This window comes from Schistocerca piceifrons, chromosome 2 (assembly GCF_021461385.2).
Source record: "Schistocerca piceifrons isolate TAMUIC-IGC-003096 chromosome 2, iqSchPice1.1, whole genome shotgun sequence".
Classification (NCBI taxonomy): Eukaryota; Metazoa; Arthropoda; class Insecta; order Orthoptera; family Acrididae; genus Schistocerca; species Schistocerca piceifrons.
Window position 1 is genome coordinate 106,681,611 of NC_060139.1, and position 25,578 is coordinate 106,707,188.

Consider the following 25,578-nt stretch of genomic DNA (forward strand, 5'->3'; position numbering starts at 1 on the left):
AGGCAAAACGTCATTTTTTCGGATAAATCCAAGTTGTGTTTACAGCATCATGATTGTCGCATCCGTGTTTGGCGACATCGCGGTGAACGCACAATCGAAGCGTGTATTCGTCATCGCCATACTGGCGTATCACCCGGCGTGATGCTCTGGGGTGCCATCGTTTACACGTCTCGGTCACCTCTTGTTCACATTGACGCCACTTTGAACAGTGGACGTTGCATTTCAGATGTATTGCGACCCGTGGCTCTAGCCTTCATTCGATCCCTGCGAAACCCTACATTTCAGCAGGATAATGCATGACTGCATTTTTCAGGTCCTGTACGGGCCTTTCTGGATACAGAAAATGTTCGACTGCTCCCCTGGCTAGCACATTCTCCAGATCTCTCACCAACTGAAAACGTCTGGTCAATGGTGGACGAGCAACTGAGTCGTCACAATACGCCAGTCACTACTCTTGATGAACTGTGGTATCGTGTTGAAGCTGCATGGGCAGCTGTACCTGTACACGCCATCCAAGTTCTGTTTGACTCAATGCCCAGGCTTATCAAGGCCGTTATTACGGCCAGAGGTTGTTGTTCTGGGTACTGATTTCTCGGGATCTATGCACCCAAACTGCGTGAAAATGTAATCACATGTCCGTTCTAGTATAATATATTTGTCCAATGAATACCCGTTTATCGTCTGCATTTCTTCATGGTGTAGCAATTGTAATGGCCAGTAGTGTACATAGGGAAAATGATAAAATGTTCAATATACTACTCAATGAGTCCAGTGTAGTATCAGTTGACGAATACAGCTCTTGTCGACTGGTACTTTCTGCTGTATGCGGCAGCTTCGTGGAACAGCTCCACGAGTCATCATGGAGTTCCTGGTCTGAGGACGGTCACTTTTGACTGAAACCAGTTACCGTAACTAATAAATTAATTATTGTTGTGATCTGGACTGTCTCTTTGTGTTGCAATGTTAAATACGATAGCTGTTGTCCAATTATGACTTTTGAAAGCCAGTATAAAAGTGCCCCTAACATGGCCTAAACTGATTATCCGTTCATCTAGTGATCTGCAGCAGATTAGCCGCGAAGCTTACGCAATCTAACTGAACCTATCACGCCGAATACCTCGCGGGCAGCGAGCAGCGGAATGTGGGATTAACGGAGCGTGGAATTCTGGCAGCGCACCCCTCGGTTCTAATTCCGAACGCCAGAGCATGATTCCTAGTTATTAAAGGCCTCATCAAAAATAACGTCGCGCTTTCTCTAGCTTCAAAATAATGTTGCCTGCACCACCCAAGCATGGTGTCCGAAAGTCTCATAATCCTAAACACATTTAAACGGACGCTACTTCGGATGTTTAAAAATATAAATACTATCTGAAACGGAAACTTGTTTACAGGCTGACATGTTTGTAAACAGCCACTCATCTACTCGACACACGAATGTAATTTGATAATGTCTCTTATTTCTCGAATTTATGCTGTGCATCCTCATCATAATACAGTTATAAAAATATTTTAAAAACAGCAGTAACTCGAGAAATCGTAACACAGTTTTACGAAAGATGGGTGTGTTCCGCACAACCACCTTCGTCATAGATATAAGTATCTCCAAAGACTGCTTTCAGCTGAGTTTGGTCTTCGGAAAAACAAAATTCCACACTGTTTCCTTTTGTTCTCGGTATGATATCCCTTCCCTCAAGTCTATCAGCACATTCATAACCTCTTTCCCTTCTCCTTTACCTTCTAACGTGTACGTCCGTTCCCTTCCCTCTCTCTCATAGACCGCAGGGAGAGTTCCTGCCCATCGTACTCTTTCGGTCACTTCCTTACTCCGCTCTATTCATTTAACACTAGGAGGACCTCAAGCAGGATACTACCTACAAGGACCGACAGGGCCAAATTGGCTAGACGTTTATTTTTGTTTACTTGATCAGATTGTGATAGGTAATGGAATGTAACACACATATATAGATTTTGTTGATTTTTATTAACAAAATAAATACATTACACACACACACACACACACTCCACCGTAGTTCACTGCTGTTTACTGCTGCACTTGTCGCACCACACTCGTCTTCTCTTCTCGCACTTGCCACATACTGCTTTCTCACAACCTGAACAAACAGTAGTAGTATGGTTTCCTTTACATGAGGTACGAATTTTACACTTCTCTCTCTTAGTTGCCCTCTGTGGTCCGCCTGTAGTGTCTGCATGATTCTGGTCTGGCTCTTTATTTCTTGATGATACATACTGCGCTCGAAGCTCTTCGGACAAATGAAAAATATACTTCCGCTTGGTAAGTCGTGTACCAGTCACTTCCTTATACAACACCCAGGAATTTATGGCAGCCAAATCAAAAATGTTGTAAAACACATTCATTGGCCGACGTCTTGTACCGGCTTTTGTGGAATACATCCTTGTCATTTGACCGACAACGTCGACCCCAAATATTGTTTCATTGTAGAATTGCACTGTTTCAAGAGTCTTCTTCTGACTATCGAACAAGGATAAATGGGAGTGATGTGAACTCAGTAACAAAACATTCTTGTCAGTTTTCCCTTGATAAACTGTTGGTGTCATTCCATCATCATTTTTATACACAATAGTCGAGTGGAGTGGTTGTTTACTGGTCTTTGCAGCAGGAGGCACCTCCCTTCGATTACGCTTCAAAGTACCTACTAAAGTTGTCGATACCGCCCTCAGACGGTTTGCAAGGCTTAGCGAAGTAAAGTAACTGTCAGTAGTGACATTCAAACTTTTGCCTAAGTATGGTCCCATAAGCCTAAGAACAACATTTTCACCTACGCCTTGGTCAACTGGTCGAAGGGGATCAGCAGCAGCGTGTGGGAATCCATTCAGTATGTATTTACTAGAAACAACTACAAGTAACCAGAATTTTATGCCAAATGCATCTGGCTTGCTTGCAAGATATTGTGAGAATGGGCATCTTGTTTTAGACGGCAAAAGTTGTTCATCAACTGTAAGATAAGGTTCTGCTTTATAGCTAGACGCACTGTTTTCTATGAAAGCATTCCAAGTATCTGAGACCAAAGCAAATTTGTGAGCCTTGACGCGTTCAGATCTAGTGGACTTGGTGTCAAACCTCATATAGTCTATTATTTCGATAACTCTGTTTCGTCCCATTGTTTTGTAACTTCCCAGCAGAAATTGTTAAATGGAAATGGAGCCAAGCGTAACCTCCCCACAAAAATTTAAAAAATGATAATTGACCATAAACCTCACAATAATATTGATTAAATAATGAACCATGAATCAAATGTAATCTCCTAACAGAAATAATGATATCTGGTAAATTTTATAAGGACAGCAGCGCTGACCTTCGGCCCTGTATTCTGAATAAAAAAGCAGAAATTCTTACCTCAATAAAAGACTGCAAATATATCTGCTCTTAATTATACATTCTTCGACACAGCTTCGTGCAATGCTGGCGTATATATATTTTTTTTCATTCTTGGAAGTAATGATAATGCATTGGTGATTGAAATGAATGCTTTTCTTTATAAGAGTTACTTTATATTATAAAAATTATTATTGGGGCATTTTTCTGAACAAATTTAATTACAATTAACATACATTATTAATTATGTGCAATGCTGCTTCTTTACCTTCTACAACAATACTCATCGTCCAGAGTCCTGACCAGAGTCGCGAGCAGAGCACACAGCCGACGCAAGCCGACTCCCGCAGACTACTACCGTCCACTCGCTACTACAGCCGACCGACTATTACTGTATCCGACTGACTACTACTGTCCACTCGCGCAGACTAGCGCAGACTCGCGACAAGCAACAACTAACAATAAACTACTCTCTGGTCAGAGATTCTGTCATGCTTCGCCCATCGCCGGCGAAGCATACTCCTTACAGTTTGTCTGAAAAACGGAGGATCCCATACTGTTGGCCATAGGCTTTTGAGATGAAAATTCTTTGCCCCATACACTCCTCTTGCATGCATTATGGCGACAAAAGCATCCAGTTCTTCAGTGTCTGCTGCCCAGGGATCGTCTTGTGTTCGACGACGAGCCTCAGCTTCAGTACAGTGTGGCGCATCATGGAAGCACGGAAAAAGTTTCCCACTTTGAATTTTCCTTTTAGCATAATATGTTGGTCCTGAGCTCTCCCGCAAAATGTTATGACTTTGTAGACGACCTGAAAACATACGAAAAAAGAACAGTTTTTTAGAACGTGTAATGTACTGATATTATATGAATATATATCTTCTTGTAATTTTACAAACTAAAACTCTACGCAAAGAGCAGAAATATTACTCACCTGCATTAGAACCCACTGGTACAATTTTCCACACAATCCCATCTTTTGTTGTTTCTGTTTCTTCAGTAGGTTGCCCAGTATCAGTTTTTGACTGACTTCCCGGGGAAGCAAATGTTGTCTGAGTTGTTGATCTTATAGAGCTAGAATTTGGAACATCAGAAGGCATGCTGGATGTAGAAGCTTCATATTCCCCTAAATTTAGCGGAAAACTGTCCTGGGCTGTGTTTACATCATCACATTCCTTGCACGAATCACATTGTTCATCTGCACACACTGGAACTACTAAACTTTCTTCATTGTCCTGATCGCTGTCGGAAAACTCAAATTCTTCACCTGAACTTTCATCTTCTATTTTTCTCAGTTCTGCTAGTATTTCAGCGTCTGTTAGCCGCTTCTTGTATTCGTAGCTCATGACTGCAGGGACGACTCTCAGATACCGTCACAACAGACAATAACTGAAATCCTTGATTCAACTAACCAGCAATCAGCGGTGGATTGAATGACATTGTTGTCACGTATTTGAACAACAAAAGGACAACAGTTGATGTGATTTCATACGCAGTATTGCAAAGAAGTAGCCTCTAAATACAGAGAATTGTTGGAGGGGCCAAACTGGCCCCGCCGTCCTTCGAGGTGGTAAGCTTCATATTTCACAACCTAATAAAAATAGGACACTCCAAAACGCGGTGGTTAATATTTAATATGACTGATGAAAAGTCACAAAATATCAAGTCAGTCGAACTTAAGATTTGCTCAGAAAACAAGTGAAAAGATCGAAAAGGGGCCAATTTGGCCCCTCGGTCCTTCTAGTGTTAATTTTCTCCATTATTCTCCCAGGCAGATTTCGAACAATTCTAAATGCTTCTCCCCTTTCTTTCTTAATAACCAGTTTTCGTAGTTATGTGCAACTATACTTCAAATACAGTGTTTTGTAAATACTTCCTCAGATCAATTTACATTCCTCTTGCATTCAGTAATCCTTGCCTTTTCCTAAGTGCTTTATTTCCACTGACTACCTTTGTTCTTATTGCTGCGGTGCACATTTCATCTGCGTTACGTGGTGGTATGCACGGTCAAGCTCCTTTCCCTTTAGTGTTATACTCGTATTTCCCGGGCTCTCTGTCGTTGCTACGAGGGTGTGCTGAAAAGTAATACTTCCGAATTTCTTATGCCAAAAAGTAACGCTTTTATTTAAAGACTTTGTTAACATTTCTCATCTTTCTTCTTCATGTCTACATATTTACATCTCAACACAGTCACCATGGCAACGAACACGTTTATTCCAACGAGAGTCCAATTGGTTGACGAAGCCGCAACCTCACCACTGTTGGCTGCGCTTCGTCACTACCAAAGAGAAGTCCTCGAAGATGTTCTTTACATTATGTAAACAGATGAAAATCGGATGGGGTCGAGTCAGGACTGTCTGGAAGGATCATTAGTAACAGTGAACACAACGCATTGGACCGTTGCAGATACCGCAGCGTCCGTATGTGGTCGTTCGTTGTCAAGCTGAAGCAGAGGCTGCTCCATGTGCGGATGAGCTCTTCGAATTATTAGTGCTTTCAGTTTTTTTTAATGGTCTCTCACGCACTGATGTGGTTGCGTGATTCGCCGACATGTTACATCCTACAATTCGGAGTACCCTAGCGGCAGAGGTTTGCAACTTGCGTCAGCGAACCGGGAAAGTCGACCGAGTAATATGCACGACGTGTAACACTGCAACCGATATTTAGAACGGAATAAAAAATTCAGAGGCGGTACTTTTCAGCACGCCCTCGTAATTTCATTACTTATTGGTATCAAACTTAAATTTCTCACGTCTGTGTGAAAGAAAAGTCTTGACGAGCTAACTGGCGCCGTCCGATGTGGCCGAGCGGTTCTAAGCGCTTCAGTGCGGAACCGCGCTGCTGCTACGGTCGCAGGTTCGAATCCTGCCTCGGCTATAGATGTGTGTGGTGTCCCTAGATTAGTTAGGTTTAAGTAGTTCTAAGTCTAGGGGACTAATGACCTCAGATGTTAAGTCACATAGTGCTTAGAGCCATTTGAACCATTTTGGGCTAACTGGCCCTCCATGTCTTTGTCGAGAGTTGTATCCGTACCGGTTTGCTTATTTTCCGCATCTGTGATCATCCTAACACTCGTTTCTTGATAAGGGGCATTATTTTACAGTTAAATCAATTGGAATACTATTTTCTTTCACATTTTATTGCTGGAGCCATATCCCCTACAGTCCACCTTACAAAAATACCATTAATGTTTATACTTCCGAGGAATTTTTCACCAAAAAGCGAAAATACTTATTATAACGAGAGACAATAGAAATCAACGGGCCTTTCACCTTAGAACCGTCGAAACATCCCTTAATTGCAACGGTCGCCAACGAGTGTCTCTTCTAGCAGACTACAAACTATTTTTCGTTTGTTTAGTAGTCTCCATCATGAACACCCACCAAAGTAAGTACAGAAAGCACGTGGAACTAGTAATGCCGTGTCCATGTGTCGAAAAATATGAAGTACTTAGTTACACCTGTTAACATTGTATGCAGCTCACCTGTACTTTGGCCAAGCGGTTAAAGGCGCTACAGTCTGGAACCGCGCGGCCGCTGCGGTCGCAGGTTCGAATCCTGCCTCGGGCATGGATGTGTGTGATGTACTTAGGTTAGTTAGGTTTAAGTAGTTCTAAGTTGTAGGGGAGTGACGACCTTAGCAGTTACGTCCCATAGTGCTCAGAGCCATTTTTTTTTTTTTTCACCTGTACTTGTTAGCCAATGTTTCTCAATTCTCATTACACTTTAAATAAGTATATGTTCGATGTTTCAGGAACGACATACAGTAAACTTCCGTGTGGTGTTCTACCGGTTATTTCCGCTTGATTACCTAATGTCAGTAACATAAATCATTTAAAGTGTTGAAATTTCCCAACTGTCTAAATTTCCTACACGATCTTACTGAATTAATCCTCGATGGAATCTTACCCCATGTTGAAATTATTTCTGTTGTAGTTGATACATTCACCCTTTATACTTCAAGCATATTCTAATCTCAAATATAAATTGCTTGTAACTGTTTCTTTGAACTTCATTCATGACACGTCATTCAAACTAAATTACACCCAACTTTTATCATTTTTGACACACAGTTGATTGAATTATGATTACTTTCACTGTGTTTATTCGATTTATGGCAAACTTTCAATATGGTCTAGACGCTGCGAGTATGTATACATCTCTATGGTGAACCTACAGAAGTTCCCCCGGAAAATTAATCATTGTCTTTCGTGTTTCAGCTTTGACGGTGCGATTTTTGACGAGGCGGTTCATCGGCGAGTATCGTTCGGATACTGGTGAGTCAAGCTTCAGATTTAAGCAGTGTTGCACGACACAACCTTGCATCGAATAACAACAATAATAATAATGATAATAATAATAGAGTGCATGGAAAGGCAGAGAACTAATCTGCCAGATTCGTAGAAATACAAAAGTATAAATCCTCGGTGAAATCTCTGACACTTTTCAGATATGTACCAGTGTTCGACAAGGAGTCAGTGTCTCCCTTCTGCTGTTTCATTTGGTCTGGACGATGGGAAAATGACACGAACAGTATTAACATCTGCAATTCAGTATACAAAGTCAATATTAAACGTAGAGTCTTCTCTTATGATTCAGTGGTGATTACTAAGACTAAAGATCAAATTAATACGCCACAAAGAAACTACACAAGTTCGACACAAGGTCATACATTCACATATTTGAGGAGAAATTTCATTGCATGGAAAAACTGCATCAAAATAGCAGGAAAGTCCGACTAAAAGTGGAATGTAGGACGTTTTACAAGTCTTTCCTTCAAATGCCTTGGGGAGATACAACGACCTTCAGGGCTGAAGAGCAGAGAAATTATGTAGATAGCCACGAATAAGCAACATTCATAATCCCATTTAACCTCCACAACAAAAAAGTATTATTCGTAATATGAAATTTTACCATAAGTGCTGTGTATCTGGGGCCATATCTGCTGGAGGGTAATCCAAAGTTGCAGAAATTGAGAAACAGGAGCGGAATATTCTGAGGAAAATATGTATCTTCATTCTTGCAGGTTTTCTTCAGGATGGCCTGCTGCATCAATAGAATTAATGTATCAGCTGTCGGGTTGCTGGCGAGGGTAAGACATCACTTCAGAAGCATCCTCTGGAAGACAATAAAGAATGTGCAGTAGAAGGATGTGGAGGAAATACAAGGGTTTGACATAAACGTGGGAACACCTGCATACTCTGCACATGATCTCTAATCTTAGCAGAAACTCTTTCAGGCACTTTCGGTTTTCCAACTAAAGAGCACCGACAAAAATTACCTTCTCCTGCTTGCCTTCAAAACGTACAAGCAACTCCTATTCCTGCAACTTCATATTCGGTTTCTAAAACACATCAGTTGAAAATATAATCTCATACCTTATTTTTGTAATCGTGTAGAATATACAACGATCAGCATGCGTCAGACTAGTTCTGCAGTCGTTCGTGAAAAGAAAGCGGCGCCATTGGTCTTGGGTTTGTTCTAGGTGTTCCATTACCCAATTTCTTAATGCCCCATGGTGTTGTCAGTTTCCTTCTTCTGTTCGTAATGGACACCCAAATACCAGATTGGTGTGTGGAGACAGTTGCGTAACGTCCGGTTCGACACAGCCTTCCCTGGTTCCCAAAAATGGCAGGACGCAGTTCAGTTGCGTTATCTTTGGTATACGAATATGTATAAAACGTGATCTGTAGATAGTGTTCGTTAGTTGGTGCTGACTGCGAACGACCTCTACGAGGCAGATCTTGAGTACTTTGCGTCTCTCGATAGTATTTGATTGTTTGAATTCCTTCGCTGTGGTGCACTCCGATTTCGAGAGCAATTTCCCCTGCTTACAGCCTTCTTGCCGCAAAGAGACAGTGTGCGAACCCTCTAGGGTCGAAATCACCCTTTGAGGCATGCTGACGGTTCCAGCACTGCACACTAGTCTCATTGTCCTGAGCACCAAAGGAGACTGAGACACACCGGCGGTAAGGTGGGGGTTCTCTACAACTGTTACCTGTAACTAAAATAATAATTTCCCTCCTTCTTGAGACATCTACAGCTACATAATTACTCTGTAATTTATATTCCGGACATTGGCAGTTACAGTGCATCAGATCTTAACAAGTACAACGAAAACAAAGTGAAAAACGCTGAAACTGATTCCATTTGTCTTATCCAAGAAAGACAGTTATGGCACGTAAAATAAAACAATACTTATCCCAGCTACATTATTTTATACCTGTGACCATCATAGTAGTGTAACAATTGTGTCATCGTTATATTGGAGAATACACTGCACGGGAAAGAAAAAATTGTGTTCCCTTTTTATATAAAATTACTTCCAAATGTTTTGCATTTGAGATTGCGAAGTATGTAATTACTGCTACGGATCCTCCACTATAACGGCGGATAGTTGTCATTATTATATACAGTCCTTGGGCTTGAACTGCCGTTAAAATAGATGCTACGGCAACATCTTTCTCGTTGTGGAGACACAAACTTCACGTAGCCTGAATTCAATCTCACTTTGCCGGATACTAACTGATGATTGAGGTAATAAGTTATAAAGGGGAAGGAAAATTGTCAATCAGTAATGCCTAGGTAACGGGAACAAGGAAGTACTTTCTTTATTTTTGGTTTCCTTTTATCTAAATTTCAAAAGTTTGTGACTTGGTGCAAATTAGCTCAATTACTGGTAATTATCAACGCGTAAGGTGTGCCGTTAACCGAGTTCATTTCAAAATAACGAACTTTAAATAGGTCGGTGGAAACAGACTAATCGCAAATAGTCTGAACCATGTAGTTGGTGATTCTGCTTTACCCATGAGGGTAGTTAGTCTCAGGCACTGCTCACTGCACGTATCTTTAATATTTTAAATGACGCCAAAATTCTGAAAGGCACTCTCCCGCGGTATTACATATTCCGTCGCTTCTTTCGTTGATCACTGCAGTGATCTTTTGCGTCGATATCCTCTACGTTTCTTGTCCAGTCTGACTAAATTATTCATTACCGAACCGTCCTCTGCTGGCTTCTACTGACTGCTCCTCAACAATATTTTATCAGTAACAGTTCTCGCGTCCATGTTAGTACCAAAATGTTTGATAATATCACATAACATGAAAAACCTACCATCATTGCAGTTTAATAAACATCATTTTACATCATATTGTTAACGTTAACACACTGTAAAGAGACACAACTTGAAATTAATGTTTTGAAAAAAATATGTGCAAATTGTTGTATCCATAACACAGAGACAATTTGACCAAAAGTATTCCAATATTATCATGTGGCTTAACTATCGACGCATTTATACTGGGGTCGTTCAATTAAGTAAAGCCCCTCATTTTTTTCACAGAACTTGTTTATTGTTAAGAGTCAGAATTTGGTGACAATATACATCAACTTGTCCATGTCCTACTTTTCTGCGTAGTCTCCATCACGTTCTATTTCCGTACGCCAACGTTGTGGAATAGCATGTATTCCCTGCTGGTAAAAGCTCTTGTCCTGTAGGCGTAGCCATGTTTTCATTGCATGACTGGCACTCTCTCATCTTCAAAGTGTGTCTCCCGTAGAGAATCTTTAAGCGGCCCAAAGAGATGGAAGTCCGAGGGTGCCAGGTCTGGACTGAAGGGTCAATGAAACAATGACGTCCAACCCAATTTGGCGATGTGTTTCCGGGTTCTCGGACTTGAGTGTGGGCGTGCATTATCGCGTTGGAGCAAGATTGCTGCTGGATTCTTGTCCAATCGGTCACGTCGGAAACGGTTCTTGAGTTTATTCAGAATCTTCACGTTTGCCTCTGAATTAATGGTTGACAATCTTGGCATTACATCCACGAGAATGACGCCGTCACAATCCCAGAAGACTGTCACCATGGCTTTTCTGACAGAGGGGGTTGTCTTGAATTTCTTCTTTTGTGGTGAATGAGGATGATTCCACTACATGGATTGCCTTTTTGTTTCCGGTGCAAAGTGGTGTACCGAACTTTCGTCCGCCGTAACGATCCGTGACAGAAAGGCCTCTCCGTCGGTCTCAAAACGCTCCTAAAATTAGGATGAAACGGCATTTTTCTGAATCTTGTGATTCGCTGTGAGCATTCGTGGAACCCATCGTAAGCACCTCTTTGAATATCCGAGAGTCTCGATCATTGCAGACGCACATCCAATCCTGACCGACAACTGTAGAGCCAATTGTCGAGTTGTGATGCGCCGGTCGGCATGAATAATGGTATCCGCACGATTCAGCACGTCTGGTGCAGTGGCTGTGACAGGCCGTTCCACGTCCCAGGTGTGGCTGATCATGGAGCTCTGTTTCTGCATATCCTGAGGCTGTAAGTTCCCTTACCCATCACCCAGCTGTAGTCCTGTCAACTACAGCATCGCTATACACTGCACACAAACGTTTATGGATGTTCACTACCGTTTCTTTTTCTGCACACAAGAATTCAATAACAGCACGCTGTTTGTAACATGAGTCGTATGTAGCCGCCATTTTGACGCTGTACTACGACTCTGCCGGCTGCCAGAACGGTTCCAAACTTCACCGGCGCAAAAAACAAACATCAAATGTGAAGCCTTAATAAGGACGTTTGCCTATGTATATTAATGGCTTTTTTTTTAAAAAAAAATGTGGGGCGTTACTTATTGAACGACCCTCGTAGCTATCACTTTGCAGTGGTCGCTCAATCATGAGTGTTCCCAATACTTGTCGATATCATTTCTACTTAATCTGGTAATACAAATGTCCATAGAACTTGGAGATGAGGGACTGCATTCAAAAGGCACATTGCGTGCTGTTGAAATTCATTGCGAATGAAGGTTTACGAGTTGTGACATAGTGGCAGCAAAGTTTTCCGATTTCTCGGAAGATATTTTTATATGTTTTATTCCAGCTAAGGGTCGCAGAAAAATTTGGTGTAATATGTTATTAATGTCGGTCCGTAAAGACTGTCCTCAGATGTGGCTATACACAGTTCGTTAATCACATAGAGACGGCATATGTATAAATGATACACTCATATTAATACGCCAAACAACATCCAATAACTTTTTTTCACAGAATCAGGTTGCCTTTACAACTTTGCATGTGGTACTTCAATTTTGTGTACGTGCGGCAAAGCTCGTTTGACGTATTATTGTGACTGTACCACTTTTACATGTGTTGACTGTTTGTAGTCTCCCCAAAAATGTTAATTACAGACCGAAATTAGTAACCTGATCTATAAGAATTTATGTGATCCGCAACTGCAATAAAAGTACATAATTGCAGATTTACTTCCTAACGAATTCGTATGTCAAAAGAGAAATTTCCGAGCGAAATATAACAAACTGTTCACTCATGAGAGGGAGAACAATCTTTTTTTAAGTTTTTGCGTGATACTGCTGGGAGTAATTTTCACAGTATCTGCCAGCATTAACCCATTATTGGCCAGCGTTACACTGATGGTACACGCGACAGGATTGGACGTTTACTAATTTTTAGACAACAACGAACTTCTATAATCTTGTTATGCTCGTTTAAAGATTTTTGAAAATTTGTTTTTCATTGCTATGTTAATAATTGTGAGAAGTAGTACATGACTGGCAACAAATCGCAACTGAATTAAAACATTCCCTAACGATTTTCGAAATCGAAGGTCCCGTGCGTTAAGCTCCAACTACCATTCCGCGTTCAGAGTCTGTTAATTACCCTCGTGCAGCCGTAACGACATTGAGGACCTTTTCACATGAAGTACCTGAATAGATACGACAGCTCCGCTTCGCTTCGCTTGGTTGCGTGAGCGAACTAACCTCGTCTTTGGCAGGTTTAGTACCGAAGTGCTATTCCTGGAATTCCTGATGGAGTGGTTTTGTGGTACCTAGCGTAGTGGACTGGCCTTGGGTTTCATGTGTGGGGCGATCCGCAGGTGTTTCGGAGTATTACTTGCGCAACAGGTCCGGCGAACACGCAGACGGTCGGTGGTGATGCTGATGGCCCAGACCACTACAGAGCGAGCTTGGGCAGTGCTTAGCATACTGGACTCGCATTCGGGAGGACATGGGTCAAACCCGTGTACGGCCATCCTGATTTAGGTTTCCCGTGATTTCCCTAAATCACCGGGATGAATCCTTTGAAAGGGCACGGCAGACTTCCTTCCCCATCCTCCCTAATCCGATGGGACCGGTGACCTCGCTGTTTGGTCACCTCTCCCAGATCAACAATGCAACCAATCCAGACCACTTGAAACCTTCCCATCTCCTATATATCTCCTTTGTTACACAACCTTCCCTTCTACAATAACCTATGAAACCTTCCCTTAGGATTTCTATCTCTTGCTTAATAATAACAAATGAAATCTTCCCTTTGAAATTAATTCTCTTTCTCAATAATAATAAGTGCAATCTTCGCATACAAATTTAAATGCTGCTTATTAAAAGTGATTTGCTGATTATTTCGACGAAACAAAGAATATGTCGTCGTCGTGGCCCTCAGTCGTTACCTGCAATAAGCCAAAACTGTTGCTTACCTTCTTTACTGTTACTGGATCGCCATCTGACTGCTACATCGAACTGCGACATGAATATACTTACTCTGTTTTACTATACTCTTTTAGCTGCTGCTGGGCTGTCATAATAAGTGGCTGTATTTGTTACCAAAGGTGACGTTATTCTTTAATAGCAAATCTGTCGTTCTTCTTTAATTAATTTGACTGAAGTTACGTAATTCATAGTTAAACTTTTTCTTCACAACAATAAAATTTTGCAAAGTTTTACGTTGATGGTTTTAGGGATGTATTATAATCAGTATTGCAATGTTGCTGGCAAAATTAATTATATTCTGAAAACGATTCTTCAAATATTTACTGTTGGTAATGAAATGATTTTACAAAAGTTCCAATGACACTTACTTTTTACAACAATCTTCCAAATAGCATTGCCCAAACATACCTTCAGTAGTCTTGAGTTTCTAAAAAAAAGTAATTCAATGATTAAATGAAACAACAAGTTCACTGGACTGGTAACAGTAAACTTGTTGTTTCATTTAATGTCAGTAACAGTCACGGTAAAGCGTAACCTAAAAATGTTGGCATTTAAAGTAATTCAATGATATTAGTTCCTCTTATGATAACAGTTAGCTGATGTCTCTGTTCATCCGTTTATAAACTCTTGTAAATCATAGCTGGTGGCTGGCAGGCACACCGCTCCTCTCAACCTCTCGCTTCAGACCTCCTACCAACTCGCTTCACCTCTCGCTTACTACTGACTTCCTATAAAACGCTAAAGTGCGGTCTCTCGCGCCAACAATGCTTTCTGGTGGAGACAATCCCTGCTACCATTACAAAATGTTTCAGTGCGCGGTCTTTCCCGCTCGTTTCTTAAAATGTATCCAAACGCAGTCTCTCCCGCCCTTTTTAAAATTATATCAATGTGCGGTCTCTCCCGCCAACAATACTCTGGTGCAGACATTCCCTGCTACCACAATTACTTCCAAAATGACAAATATTAATTACTCCTACTTAATCTTATTAATAAAATATAAACATCTTTCATAAATTGTGGTTAGACAATAGACAATAGAAATATACACGTCTTACAGGAACAGCGCCATTTTCAGTGTCTGATTTTGCACGCTTTGGAGGTCGACAATGTGGGAGTCAGCAGTATTCCTCCACACCACAACCTCGTACTCCAACATGGGTCGGACCAGCGTCAGGTATAGCGCAGTGCCATGGCGTAGGGGAAGCGTCGACTCAGTGTTAAGGAAGGGGTAGAGCAGCCGTAGGCGCCCCACAGCCGTGTTTGGGATCTCACCGATATGCGGTAGACTTGTAAGCCTCTGGTCAAGTTTGACCCCGACGTAAATGGCGGTCTTGATCCACGGGATGGAGCCTCCCGCGATGGTGACTGGGAGGAGATTGGGTTGTTTTTTGGGGAGTAGACAAGAAAGCGAGGTCATCGGTCTCATCGGATTAGGGAAGGACGGGGAAGGAGGTCGGCCGTGCCCTTTCAAAGGAACCATCCTAGCATTTGCCTGGAGAGGTTTAGGGAAATCACGGAAAACCTAAATCAGGATGGCCGGACGCGGGATTGAACCGTCGTCCTCCCGAATGCGAGTCCAGTGTGCTGATTACTGCGCCACCTCTCTCGGTTGACCAGGAGGAGAGCCGGAGGGATTTGTTTTATGGTGAAAAATGACAGCTCCATCATTGCAATGCTCTTTTGCACCTTGTGTACGTGATAGTACCGCCGTCCGCAAGGGTGAATAATGCTATCCCAAGACTTTTGTCACGTAGGTACCTGTACACTGGCGCTCTCAGCAGACCGCTGCTTACCTCACAGCTATTCGCCGCTACAGCACGTGGCTGCCACACAGATCGGCCCTAAGGCGCGCCGTGTTTACGCCGTTTCGCGATCCCAGACCGTCCCAGTCCCCGGTCCAGCTGCCGGCGCTCTTTGTACCTCTGCCTCCCACGCCCTCCCCTCCACGTGTCTATACTTAGCGCGTGCGCGCTCCCCGTATCTCCGATGCGTACATCTCGTGACGTCAGCTGGACAGAAACTGCCGCGCCGGAGCCGTTTTGGCCACCACAACAAATAGTGGAGGCTAATTCTGAAATGTAGCTTTAGGGGTAATTCCTCTCGGTTCGGACGTACCGCAGGCCGCGACCAAGGGCACCGGTGCGGGAAATTCATTCATGCCCGTTGACTGTGAGCGCTGCCGGGCCCGTCTGCAAGGTGCTGTGTGACACGTGCGAGTACACGCTGCCACTACTGTGTCGGTGCGTTAGGTGCGTAAGTATTTTTATTTATTTTTTTTAATTTTACACGTCTGTTTCTGTAGGCCAAATTGAGGAGCAAATCTCCAAGGTCATGGAATGTGTCAGTACTTGAAATTACAACATAAAAATAATAACAGATGAAATAAAATGTTAATCAAACCAAAAAAGACAAGCTGTAAGTTTATTTAAACGCAGTCCACAATATACACGGTGTCCGAAGAGTCTTTCCCTGCCGGCCGCGGTGGTCTAGCGGTTCTAGGCGCGCAGTCCGGAACCGCGCGACGGCTACGGTCGTAGGTTCGAATCCTGCCTCGGGCATGGATGTGTGTGATGTCATTAGGTTAGTTAGGTTTCAGTAGTTCTAAGTTCTAGGGGACTGATGACCACAGATGTTAAGTCCCATAGTGCTCAAAGCCATTTGAACCCGAAATGCGCACATTATGGCGATTCACTACTCCACTGACAAAAAAGGTCGCTTCGTCGGAAAAGGCAATTCGTCTGAGACAACCATCATCGTCCTCAATACGTGATAGCATATCGACCACAAAGTCATATCGACGTGCACTGTCATTGGGCAACAAGGCCTGAACGATTTGCATTTTGGATGCACGAAACAATAAACGTTTGTGTAAAATGTCAGCCGGCCGAAGTGGCCGTGCGGTTCTAGGCGCTGCAGTCTGGAACCGCGAGACCGCTACGGTCGCAGCTTCGAATCCTGCCTCGGGCATGGGTGTGTGATGTCCTTAGGTTAGTCAGGTTTAACTAGTTCTAAGTTCTAGGGGACTAATGACCTCAGAAGTTGAGTCCCATAGTGCTCAGAGCCATTTTGTAAAATGTCATAGAGAGAGCTTTTTGGCATCTGTAATTCACGTGAGGCCCTGCACACCGATTTCTTCGGACTTCGCAGAAAAGACTGCCTTACAGCTTCCACCCTGTCTGCTGAGGTTCTTGGTCGACCAGACCTCGGACGGTCAGCAACCGATCCTGTGTTCTTTAACTTCTCATACCAGGCTTTAATGCTCTTGACATCAGGTGGATTCCTTCCAAATGTTGTCTGGAAGTGTCTCTGCACTGTGGTTGGTGATCGTGTCAATTGACCGAGCGGGGTGGCGCAGTGGTTAGACACTGGACTCGCATTCGGGAGGACGACGGTTCCATCCCGCATCCGGCCATCCTGATTTAGGTTTTCCGTGATTTCCCTAAATCGCTCCAGGGAAATGCCGGGATGGTTCCTCTGAAAGGGCACAGTCGACTTCCTTCCCCATCCTTCCCTAATCCGATGAGACCGATGACCACACTGCCTGGTCTCCTTCCCCAAACCAACCAACCAACCAACCGTGTCAATTGGTACCACAGGACACACTGTGCCTTCTCCTGATTGGTTAACACGGCTTCTTGGGCACTGCACCTCATCCACTATTTACGCACTGCTAACCTAAAACAGAAAAAAAACTTCGATAGTTGTAAACATTTCGACACAAGTTTTATATTTGTATCTTACTTCTAGCCTGAGTTATCAATTTATGTAATCAGGGAAAAACTTTTCCGACACCCTGTAACATAGGAATCAGCTTAATTTTTCAAGAATTTCCTCAACAGAATAGAAGGAATGACCCCTGACGAAACTCTTCAGTTTCGATTTGAAAGTGCTTGGATTACTGCTAAGATCTTTGAATTCTTGTGGTATCTTATTTAAAATGGATGCACGCCTTTCTCCCCAAGACTTAAGGAAGTGCGACCCAAATGCAGATTGGATTTCTGCCTAGCATTAACTGAGTGAAAACTGCTAACTCTTTGGATTAAGCTGATATTTTTAACAATAAAGGACAGCAATAAATATGTACATTGAGATGCCAGTGCCAGAATACCCAGACTAATGAACAGGGGTCGAGAAGAGGTTCACGAATTTACGCCACTTATTGCCCGAACCGCCCGTTTCTGAGCCAAAAATTTCTTTTGGGAATGGGAAGAGCTACTCCAAAAATATAATACCATCCGTCGTAAGGGTATGAAATAAGCAAAGCTGACCACTTTTCGTGTCGAAGTAAAACTTACTTTAGATACTGTTAGAATATAAAAAATGGCAGCATTAAATCTTTGAGCAGGATCCTGAACGTGGACTTCGACGGCGGATACACATATCAAAGAATTTAATCATCAGTAATAGATTTTTCTTCACTGTTTACAACAGTCTGCCAGGGTAAGTTTTTGGTGATTGCGCGACTGTAGAAATCACATGGTCTTGAGGAGAAGTACTCGTCGAGTCATGTTTGGAGCACATTTTCATTTGGAAACGAAGTTCGTTGTAGGTTGTTCGACAGAGAGCGGGAAAGGTGGAAATCTGAGGACAAAAGGTCAGGTGAATAAAGTGGGAGCGGAATGACTTCTCAATCCAACTCCCGTATAGCGTTTTTTGTCAGTCTAGCAGAATGCGGGCGGGTGCTATCGTCGACTAGCATCACTTCACGCAGTCTTCATGGTGGTTGTTCTTGGACTGCGTCTGAAAGACGTCTCAGTTGTTGATAATAAATGTCGGCAGTGATGATTACACCTCAGGGAAGCAAGTCGTAAAACGCCACACCGTCGCTATTCCACCAGATGCATAACGTTATCTCTTGTGGATGCGCGCAGCTCTTTCCACGGGGAGTTCCTGCTTTTTTTGGCGCAACCATTCCTTTCTTCTCCTTATGTCAGCATAAAGGCACCATTTCTCGTCACCAGTAACGGTACAGAGTAAGAGTGGTCAGTGATGCTCACGAGCTAACTGATGACTAGCAAGCAGAGATGTACACGTGGCCACTCGCTGATTTGTGTGATTTTGGATTAGAGCATTCGGTACCCATACTCTCGAGTTTTGAAACTGCCCCACCGCATGCGAATGCTGTACAATTCTGGAATGGTCCGCAGTTCTTCGCATTTCTCAGTTCTCGAATAAACTGACGCGGATCATGAGGATTAATGCGTTCAAGCGATCTTGATCAAACCTCTTTCTGAACGTGGAGAGTCACCAATGTCGAAACAATCCTTCTTAAAACGAGAAAATAATTTTCTTGCCGTCTTCTGTCCAGTTGCTTTATTCCTAGACATGGCACAAATACTTCTGCTTGCCTCCGCTGCTGTCAGCGCTCTAGTGGACTGAAACAGAGGAACTCCATTTTGTACCGTTCACAGCTCCACTCAATATCCCCATACGACAAAATGACGATATGTAGACTCAGATAGCAACGGTGAACTACAAATAAAAAATGGCTTTGATGAATAAACCCTTACCTACCGGAAAACCAACATGCAAAAATATGACGTTTATATACACTGGTGTGTTACACTTACGGATAAGAGGAATTTTCACATGCTGTGGCACTGGCAAGTAATACACGAGACGGTGCTGAAAATAATACCTCCGAATTTTTAAATGTGTTCTCAGTATTGGTTGAGGATGACGTGTCATGCATATTACTCGGCTGACTTCCGCCCCTGCCAGACAGAAGTTGCCCCTGTACTACTAGAGTCTTCGAATTGTAGCCTGTAACGTATCGGGATCCCACAGTGCTTTTCGAATGTGTACGTCCAGTGTGCCCAGTTTAAGGTGGTGCCGAACGCTCATAAACAATGTGACTTGGGCATACGGTACGTGTTGTCAGCGTTTCAATATTATCGTCTGTATGTGTTTACATCACACTGTTTAAGAAATGGACGAGCGTAAAATTCCCACATGAACTCTATTACAAATCACATTTACTCCATTGTCCACATGCTAGTCATGTCGTTCTATCTCTACTGTACAGTATATAAATGAAAACTTCAGTGTCGCTGGACAAGTTATAAGGCGAAGAGGAAAATATCATTTCCAGTCAACAAGGACATCGGCATATAAAAGTTCCGTTACAAATAGAGCAATACAAATTTGCAATAGTTCTTCACACGAGATAATAATTATTTCACCATTCTCACTTTAATGGAAAATTCTAAGGCCGTTCTCATTTCATCACTGTTCCTATTCAGCAGTAGAATCTTTACAACATGTGAAATACAAAACTTAAAAGGAAAAGGTCCAAAACATCGTACTGCAGGAGGTGCAAGCTGTCTTGTAGATTAGACCTACCGAACACACTCCTCACAAAGAGCGCACTTTTATGCACAAAAACAAACACCGTCCGAACAGCCGTTAAAGGCTCAACGTACCGAGTGCCCGCGTGTCGTACGTATAATCGAATAACATAGAATATACTTTCATTAAACTAATAAGAAAGTATCAGAACCTGTTAGAAAACTCAAAGGGTAATAAAAACATCATTGAATTCAATGAGACGCCATTCAACAACAAAACAGCCGATGCTTTACAATTCGACGACTCCACATCAGCAGTGAATGGATTACGTCAATGCTGTGCATCTTACCGTCCCCTGAAATCTTTAATCGTAGGTATATCATTAACTAACACGAAGCTATAACAAATAGCACCAAGAACAATGCATTTTTTATGTATCTACGGTGTGCCGTCGTCTTGAAATGACGTACTTTCATAATACACAATTTAACAATATTATTTACCCACCAATATGACGTTTCCTGTCGTTTTATTAAAACAGATCACGCAATTAAAGATGCGTTTTCGAGAGATCCTCAATTTGTGACGCTTAGGAACGTCGTACATGCATACGGCCTTCAACTGAGAACCAATATGGCTTCTCGCGACTCGGTGTTGTAGAGAGAGAGGACATGCATGTGACGTAGTTGGCGTTCTATCATCTCACTCTGTAAGTAGGCTGTTTAGTTTTTTAATGTTGGTAACGCCACGTAGCGTTCTGTATGAAAATCACTGACTGTGCTGTGTGCAGTCTGTGGCTTGTTGGACTCATTGTTGGAATATTCGCTTGTGTAGTGTTGGGCAGTTGGGTGTGAACAGCACGTAGCGTTGGGCAGTTGGAGGTGAGCCGCCAGCAGTGGTGGATGTGGAGAGAGAGATGCCAGAGTTTTGAGAGGTTACTATTGACGCTCGCTGTATTGCAGTAGTTGGAGTAACGAATATTTTTGTGAGGTAAGTGATTCATGAAAGCTATAGGTTATTGTTAGTCAGGGCCAATCTTTTGGAGGAAAGTCAGATTGCGTTGCGCTAAAAAAATATTGTGTGTCAGTTTAGTGATGATCAGAATAAGTAAAGAGGGAACTGTCTGAGTGCGTTCAGTTTTACTCAGCTGACTCTGTATCAAATAACGTAAAAGTTTACCAGCACAGTAATTCATAATTTTTATAAGGGGACGTTTGAACTGGTCAACGTTCAATCGGACGTCCAGAATATCTGTCATGATAGATATTGCTCTTTACTTTCGGATACACTCCCCAACGTGTTTTTTCCACACTATGACGTCAGAACTCGGCACAATCAACGTTCGAATGCACGGTCCGGCGGTCTTGTTGAACGGTGCGTGAGAAACAGCGTGCTATAATGGAGTTCATAACCGCAAAAACGCGCCTTCTATTGAAATCCATAGAAGAATTAAAGTTGTGTATGGTGATGATTGTATCAATATATGTGATACGTGAATGTGGGTTGTTCGAGCTCGTAAAGAAGGAAACGGTGGTGCTAATCTCATCGTCTGCGACAGAACACGGAGCGGACGTTCGCGAACGGTGGTCGAAGAGACTCATCGGAATTGGGTTGATGAATTTATCAGAGAAAATCGTCAGATAACACAGACACAGCTAGCAGATAAGTGTGCCATATCACGAGAGCGTGTACAGGCCTTCATTGCAGAGTGCGATACAGAAAACTGTGTGCATGACGGGTACCTCGAATGCTCGATACCAACGTGAAACAGAGGAGATTGGACATCTTTCAAGAATTACCTTTGTATTATGAGCGTGAGGGTGATGACTTCCATAACAACAGTGTGAAAGGTGGTGAAAGATGGATATCTATTTTTACCCCGAAAACAAGAAAGCATCAGTAGAGTTCCTCCTCAACCTATCACCGACGCCAAAGAAATTCAAGACCATGCCATCAGCAGTCAGAGTCATGCTCACAGTGTTCTAGGATGTTCGAAGTGTAATGCATTTGTACTTCATGTCTCAAGTCATCACATTAACTCTGCGCCGGCCGAAGTGGCCGAGCGGTTCTAGGCACTTAAGTCTGGAACCGCACGACCGCTGCGGTCGCAGGTTCGAATCCTGCCTCGGGCATGGATGTGTGTGATGTCCTTAGGTTAGTTAGGTTTAAGTAGTTCTTAGTTCTAGGGGACTGATGACCTCAGATGTTAAGTCCCATAGTGCTCAGAGCCATTTGAATCATTTTTGTGCGGACGGCACATCTGTAACCATCCAGTGCCTTGAGTTCATTGTCATTGATCATCTGCCATACAGTGCCGACTTGAACGCCATCCGATTTTCGTCTTTTTCCAGAACTTAAAGTAATTTTTCGAGGCCTTCACTTTCATAGTGACGAAGACATGCAAGCGGAGGTGAGCTTGTGGCTCCGTCGACGAAGTGAAACCGTCTACAGTGACTGTATCAACAAATTGGTGTCTCTTTGCGAGAAATGTTTTCGTCGCCAGGGTGGCTATGTTGAGAAATAAATATCTAGACAGATCTACATATATACTCCGCTAGCCACCAAGCGGTGTGTGGCGGAGAGCACAATTCGCGCTAAGTCATATTTCCCTCCCCCCTGTGTTCCACTCGCGGATCGCCCGTCGGAAAAACGACTGTCTGAATGCTTCAGTACGAGCTCTAATTTCCCTTATCTTTGAATGGTGATCATTGCGCTATTTGAAAGGTGGTGGTAATAATATATGCTCTACATCCTCGGCGAAGATCGGAGTTTGGAATTTAGTGAGCAGCCCCTTCCGTTTAGCGCGTCGTCTGCCTGCAAGTGGGTCCCACTTCAAACTATCTATGAGATTTGTAAAGCTCTCGCGATGGCTAAATGTACCAGTCACGAATCTTGCCGCTCTTCTTTGGACCTTCTCAATCTCTTGAAACAGATCCGACTGGTAAGGGTCCCATACAAACGAACAATATTCTAAGACTGGACGAACTAACATATTGTAAGCAGTTTCCTTCGTTGAAGGATTACATCGCTTCAGGATGCTACCAATAAACCGCAATCTAGAGTTCGCCGTGCCCGCTACTTGTGTAATCTGATCGTTCGATTTGAGATCATTTCGAATAGTCACACCCAGATATTTGACGGATGTTACCGCTTCCACAGAATGGGCGTTTATTTTGTACTCGTACGTTAATGTGGATTTTCGCCTTGTTATACTCAGTAGGTTACACTTACTAATATTGAGAGACAACTGGCAGTCGTTACACCACGCATTTATTTTCTGCAAATCCTCATTGACTTGTTCACAACTTTCGTGTAATACTACTTTCCTGTAGACTACAGCATCATCTGCAAACAGTCTAATGCCCCTGTCAATACCATCAACCAGATCGTTTATGCAAATTGTAAAAAGCAGCGAATCTATTACGCTGCCCTGAGGCACACCTGAAGTTACGATTGTTTCTGTTGAAGTCACCCCATTCAGGTACGAAGATGTAGAATGTTAGTAAAATTTGTTTCATTTAAAAAGCCTTAAGAGTTTTGACACAAAATGTTCGGACGCGTGATTTTTCAGGACGCTCTCGTGGCTCGGATCATCCACGGAACTGCTACAGCACAGTACAGAAGGTGAGTAAAAGAAATACGCAATGAGACTAACGGAAATGACACTTTTATTCAAAGACAGCAAGTACACAGAAGTCACCGCAGTTTATATACATCTATATCTACACATACACTCCGCAGGCCACCGTATGGTGCGTGGCAGAAGGTACCTGTACCACTACTAGTCACTTTCTTTCCTGTTCCATTCGCAAATACACCTAGGGAAAACGACTGTTTATTTGACACCTTACGAGCCCTAATTTCTCAAACATTACCGAACCATGGACCTTGCCGATGGTGGGGAGGCTTGCGTGCCTCAGTGATACAGATAGCCGTACCGTAGGTGCAACCACAACGGAGGGGTATCTGTTGAGAGGTCACAGAAACGTTTGGTTCCTGAAGAGGGGCAGCAGCCTTTTCAGTAATAGCAGGGGCAACAGTGTGGATGATGACTGATCTGGCCTTGTAAACACAAACCAAAACGGCCTTGCTGTGGTGCTACTGCGAACGGCTGAAAGCCAGGGGAAACTACAGCAGTAATTTTTCCCTGGGCATGCAGCTTTTCTGTATGGTTAAATGATGATAGCGTCCTCTTGGGTAAAACATTCCGGAGGCAAAATAGTCCCCCATTCGGATCTCCGGGCGAGGACTACTCAGGAAGAATACTCTCTTTCAAATTCTGAAGGTGACAGGGGTAAACTACATGGAGGGAAAGGCTATTTACAATTTGTACAGAAACCAGATGGCAGGTCCAAGAATCGAGGGGCACGAAAGGAAGCAGTGGTTGGTAAGGGAATGAGACAGGATTGTAGCCTCTCCCCGATGTTATTCAATCTGTATATTGAGCAAGCAGTAAAGGAAACAAAAGAAAAATTCGGAGTAGGAATTAAAATCCATGGAGACGAAATAAAAACTTTGAGGTTCGACGATGACACTGTAATTCTGTCAGAGACAGCATAGGACCCGGAAGAGCAACTGATGGAATGGACAGTGTCTTAAAAGATGGATATAAGATGAACATCCACAAAAGCAAAACGAGGATAATGGACTGTAGTCGAATTAAATCGGGTGATGCTGCGGGAATTAGATTAGGAAATGAGACATTAAAGTAGTAAATGGGTTTTGCTGTTTTGGGCGCATAATAACTGATGATGGTCGAAGTAGAGAGGATATAAAATGTAGACTGCCGATGGCAAGGAAAGCGTCTCTGAAGAAGAGAAATTTGTTAACATAGAGTATAGATTTAAGTGTCAGGAAGTCGTTTCTGAAAGTATTTGTATGGAGTGTAGCCATGTATGGAAGTGAAACGTGGACGATAGATAGTTTAGATAAGAAGAAAATAGAAGCTTTCGAAATGTGGAAGCAGAAGAATGCCCAAGATTAGATGGGTAGATCACACAACTAATGAGGAGGTATTGAATAGGATTGGAGAGAAGAGAAATTTGTGGCGCATCTTGACTAGAAGAAGGGATCGGTTGGTAGGGCATATTCTGAGGCATCAAGGGATCACCAATTTAGTATTGGAGGGCAGCGTGGAGGGTAAAAACCGTAGAGGGAGACCAAGAGATGAATACACTAAACAAGAATCAGAAGAATGTAGGTTGCAGCAAGTACTGGGAGATGAAGAAGTTGCACAGGATAGAGTAGCATGGAGAGCTGCAACAAACCAGTCTTTGGACTGAAGACCACAACAACAACAACAACCTTCATGGTCCTTACGCGAAATGTACGTTGGCGGTAGTAGAATCGTTCTGCAGTCAGCCTCAAATACCGATTCTCTAAAATGTCTCAGTGGGGCTCCTCGAAAAGAACGTCACCTTTCCTTCGCTG

The 25,578-nt window shown here is 42.9% G+C and overlaps 1 protein-coding gene across 1 annotated transcript in view; it reads left to right on the forward strand.

The window, feature by feature from the left end:
- LOC124775180 (ras-like protein family member 11B) overlaps positions 1-25,578 on the forward strand; it is a 393,247-nt gene that overhangs the window by 87,301 nt on the left and 280,368 nt on the right. The window contains exon 3 of the mRNA XM_047250020.1: positions 7,575-7,631. Within this exon, the coding sequence (XP_047105976.1) occupies positions 7,575-7,631 (57 nt within the window). The remainder of the gene's footprint in view (positions 1-7,574; positions 7,632-25,578) is intronic.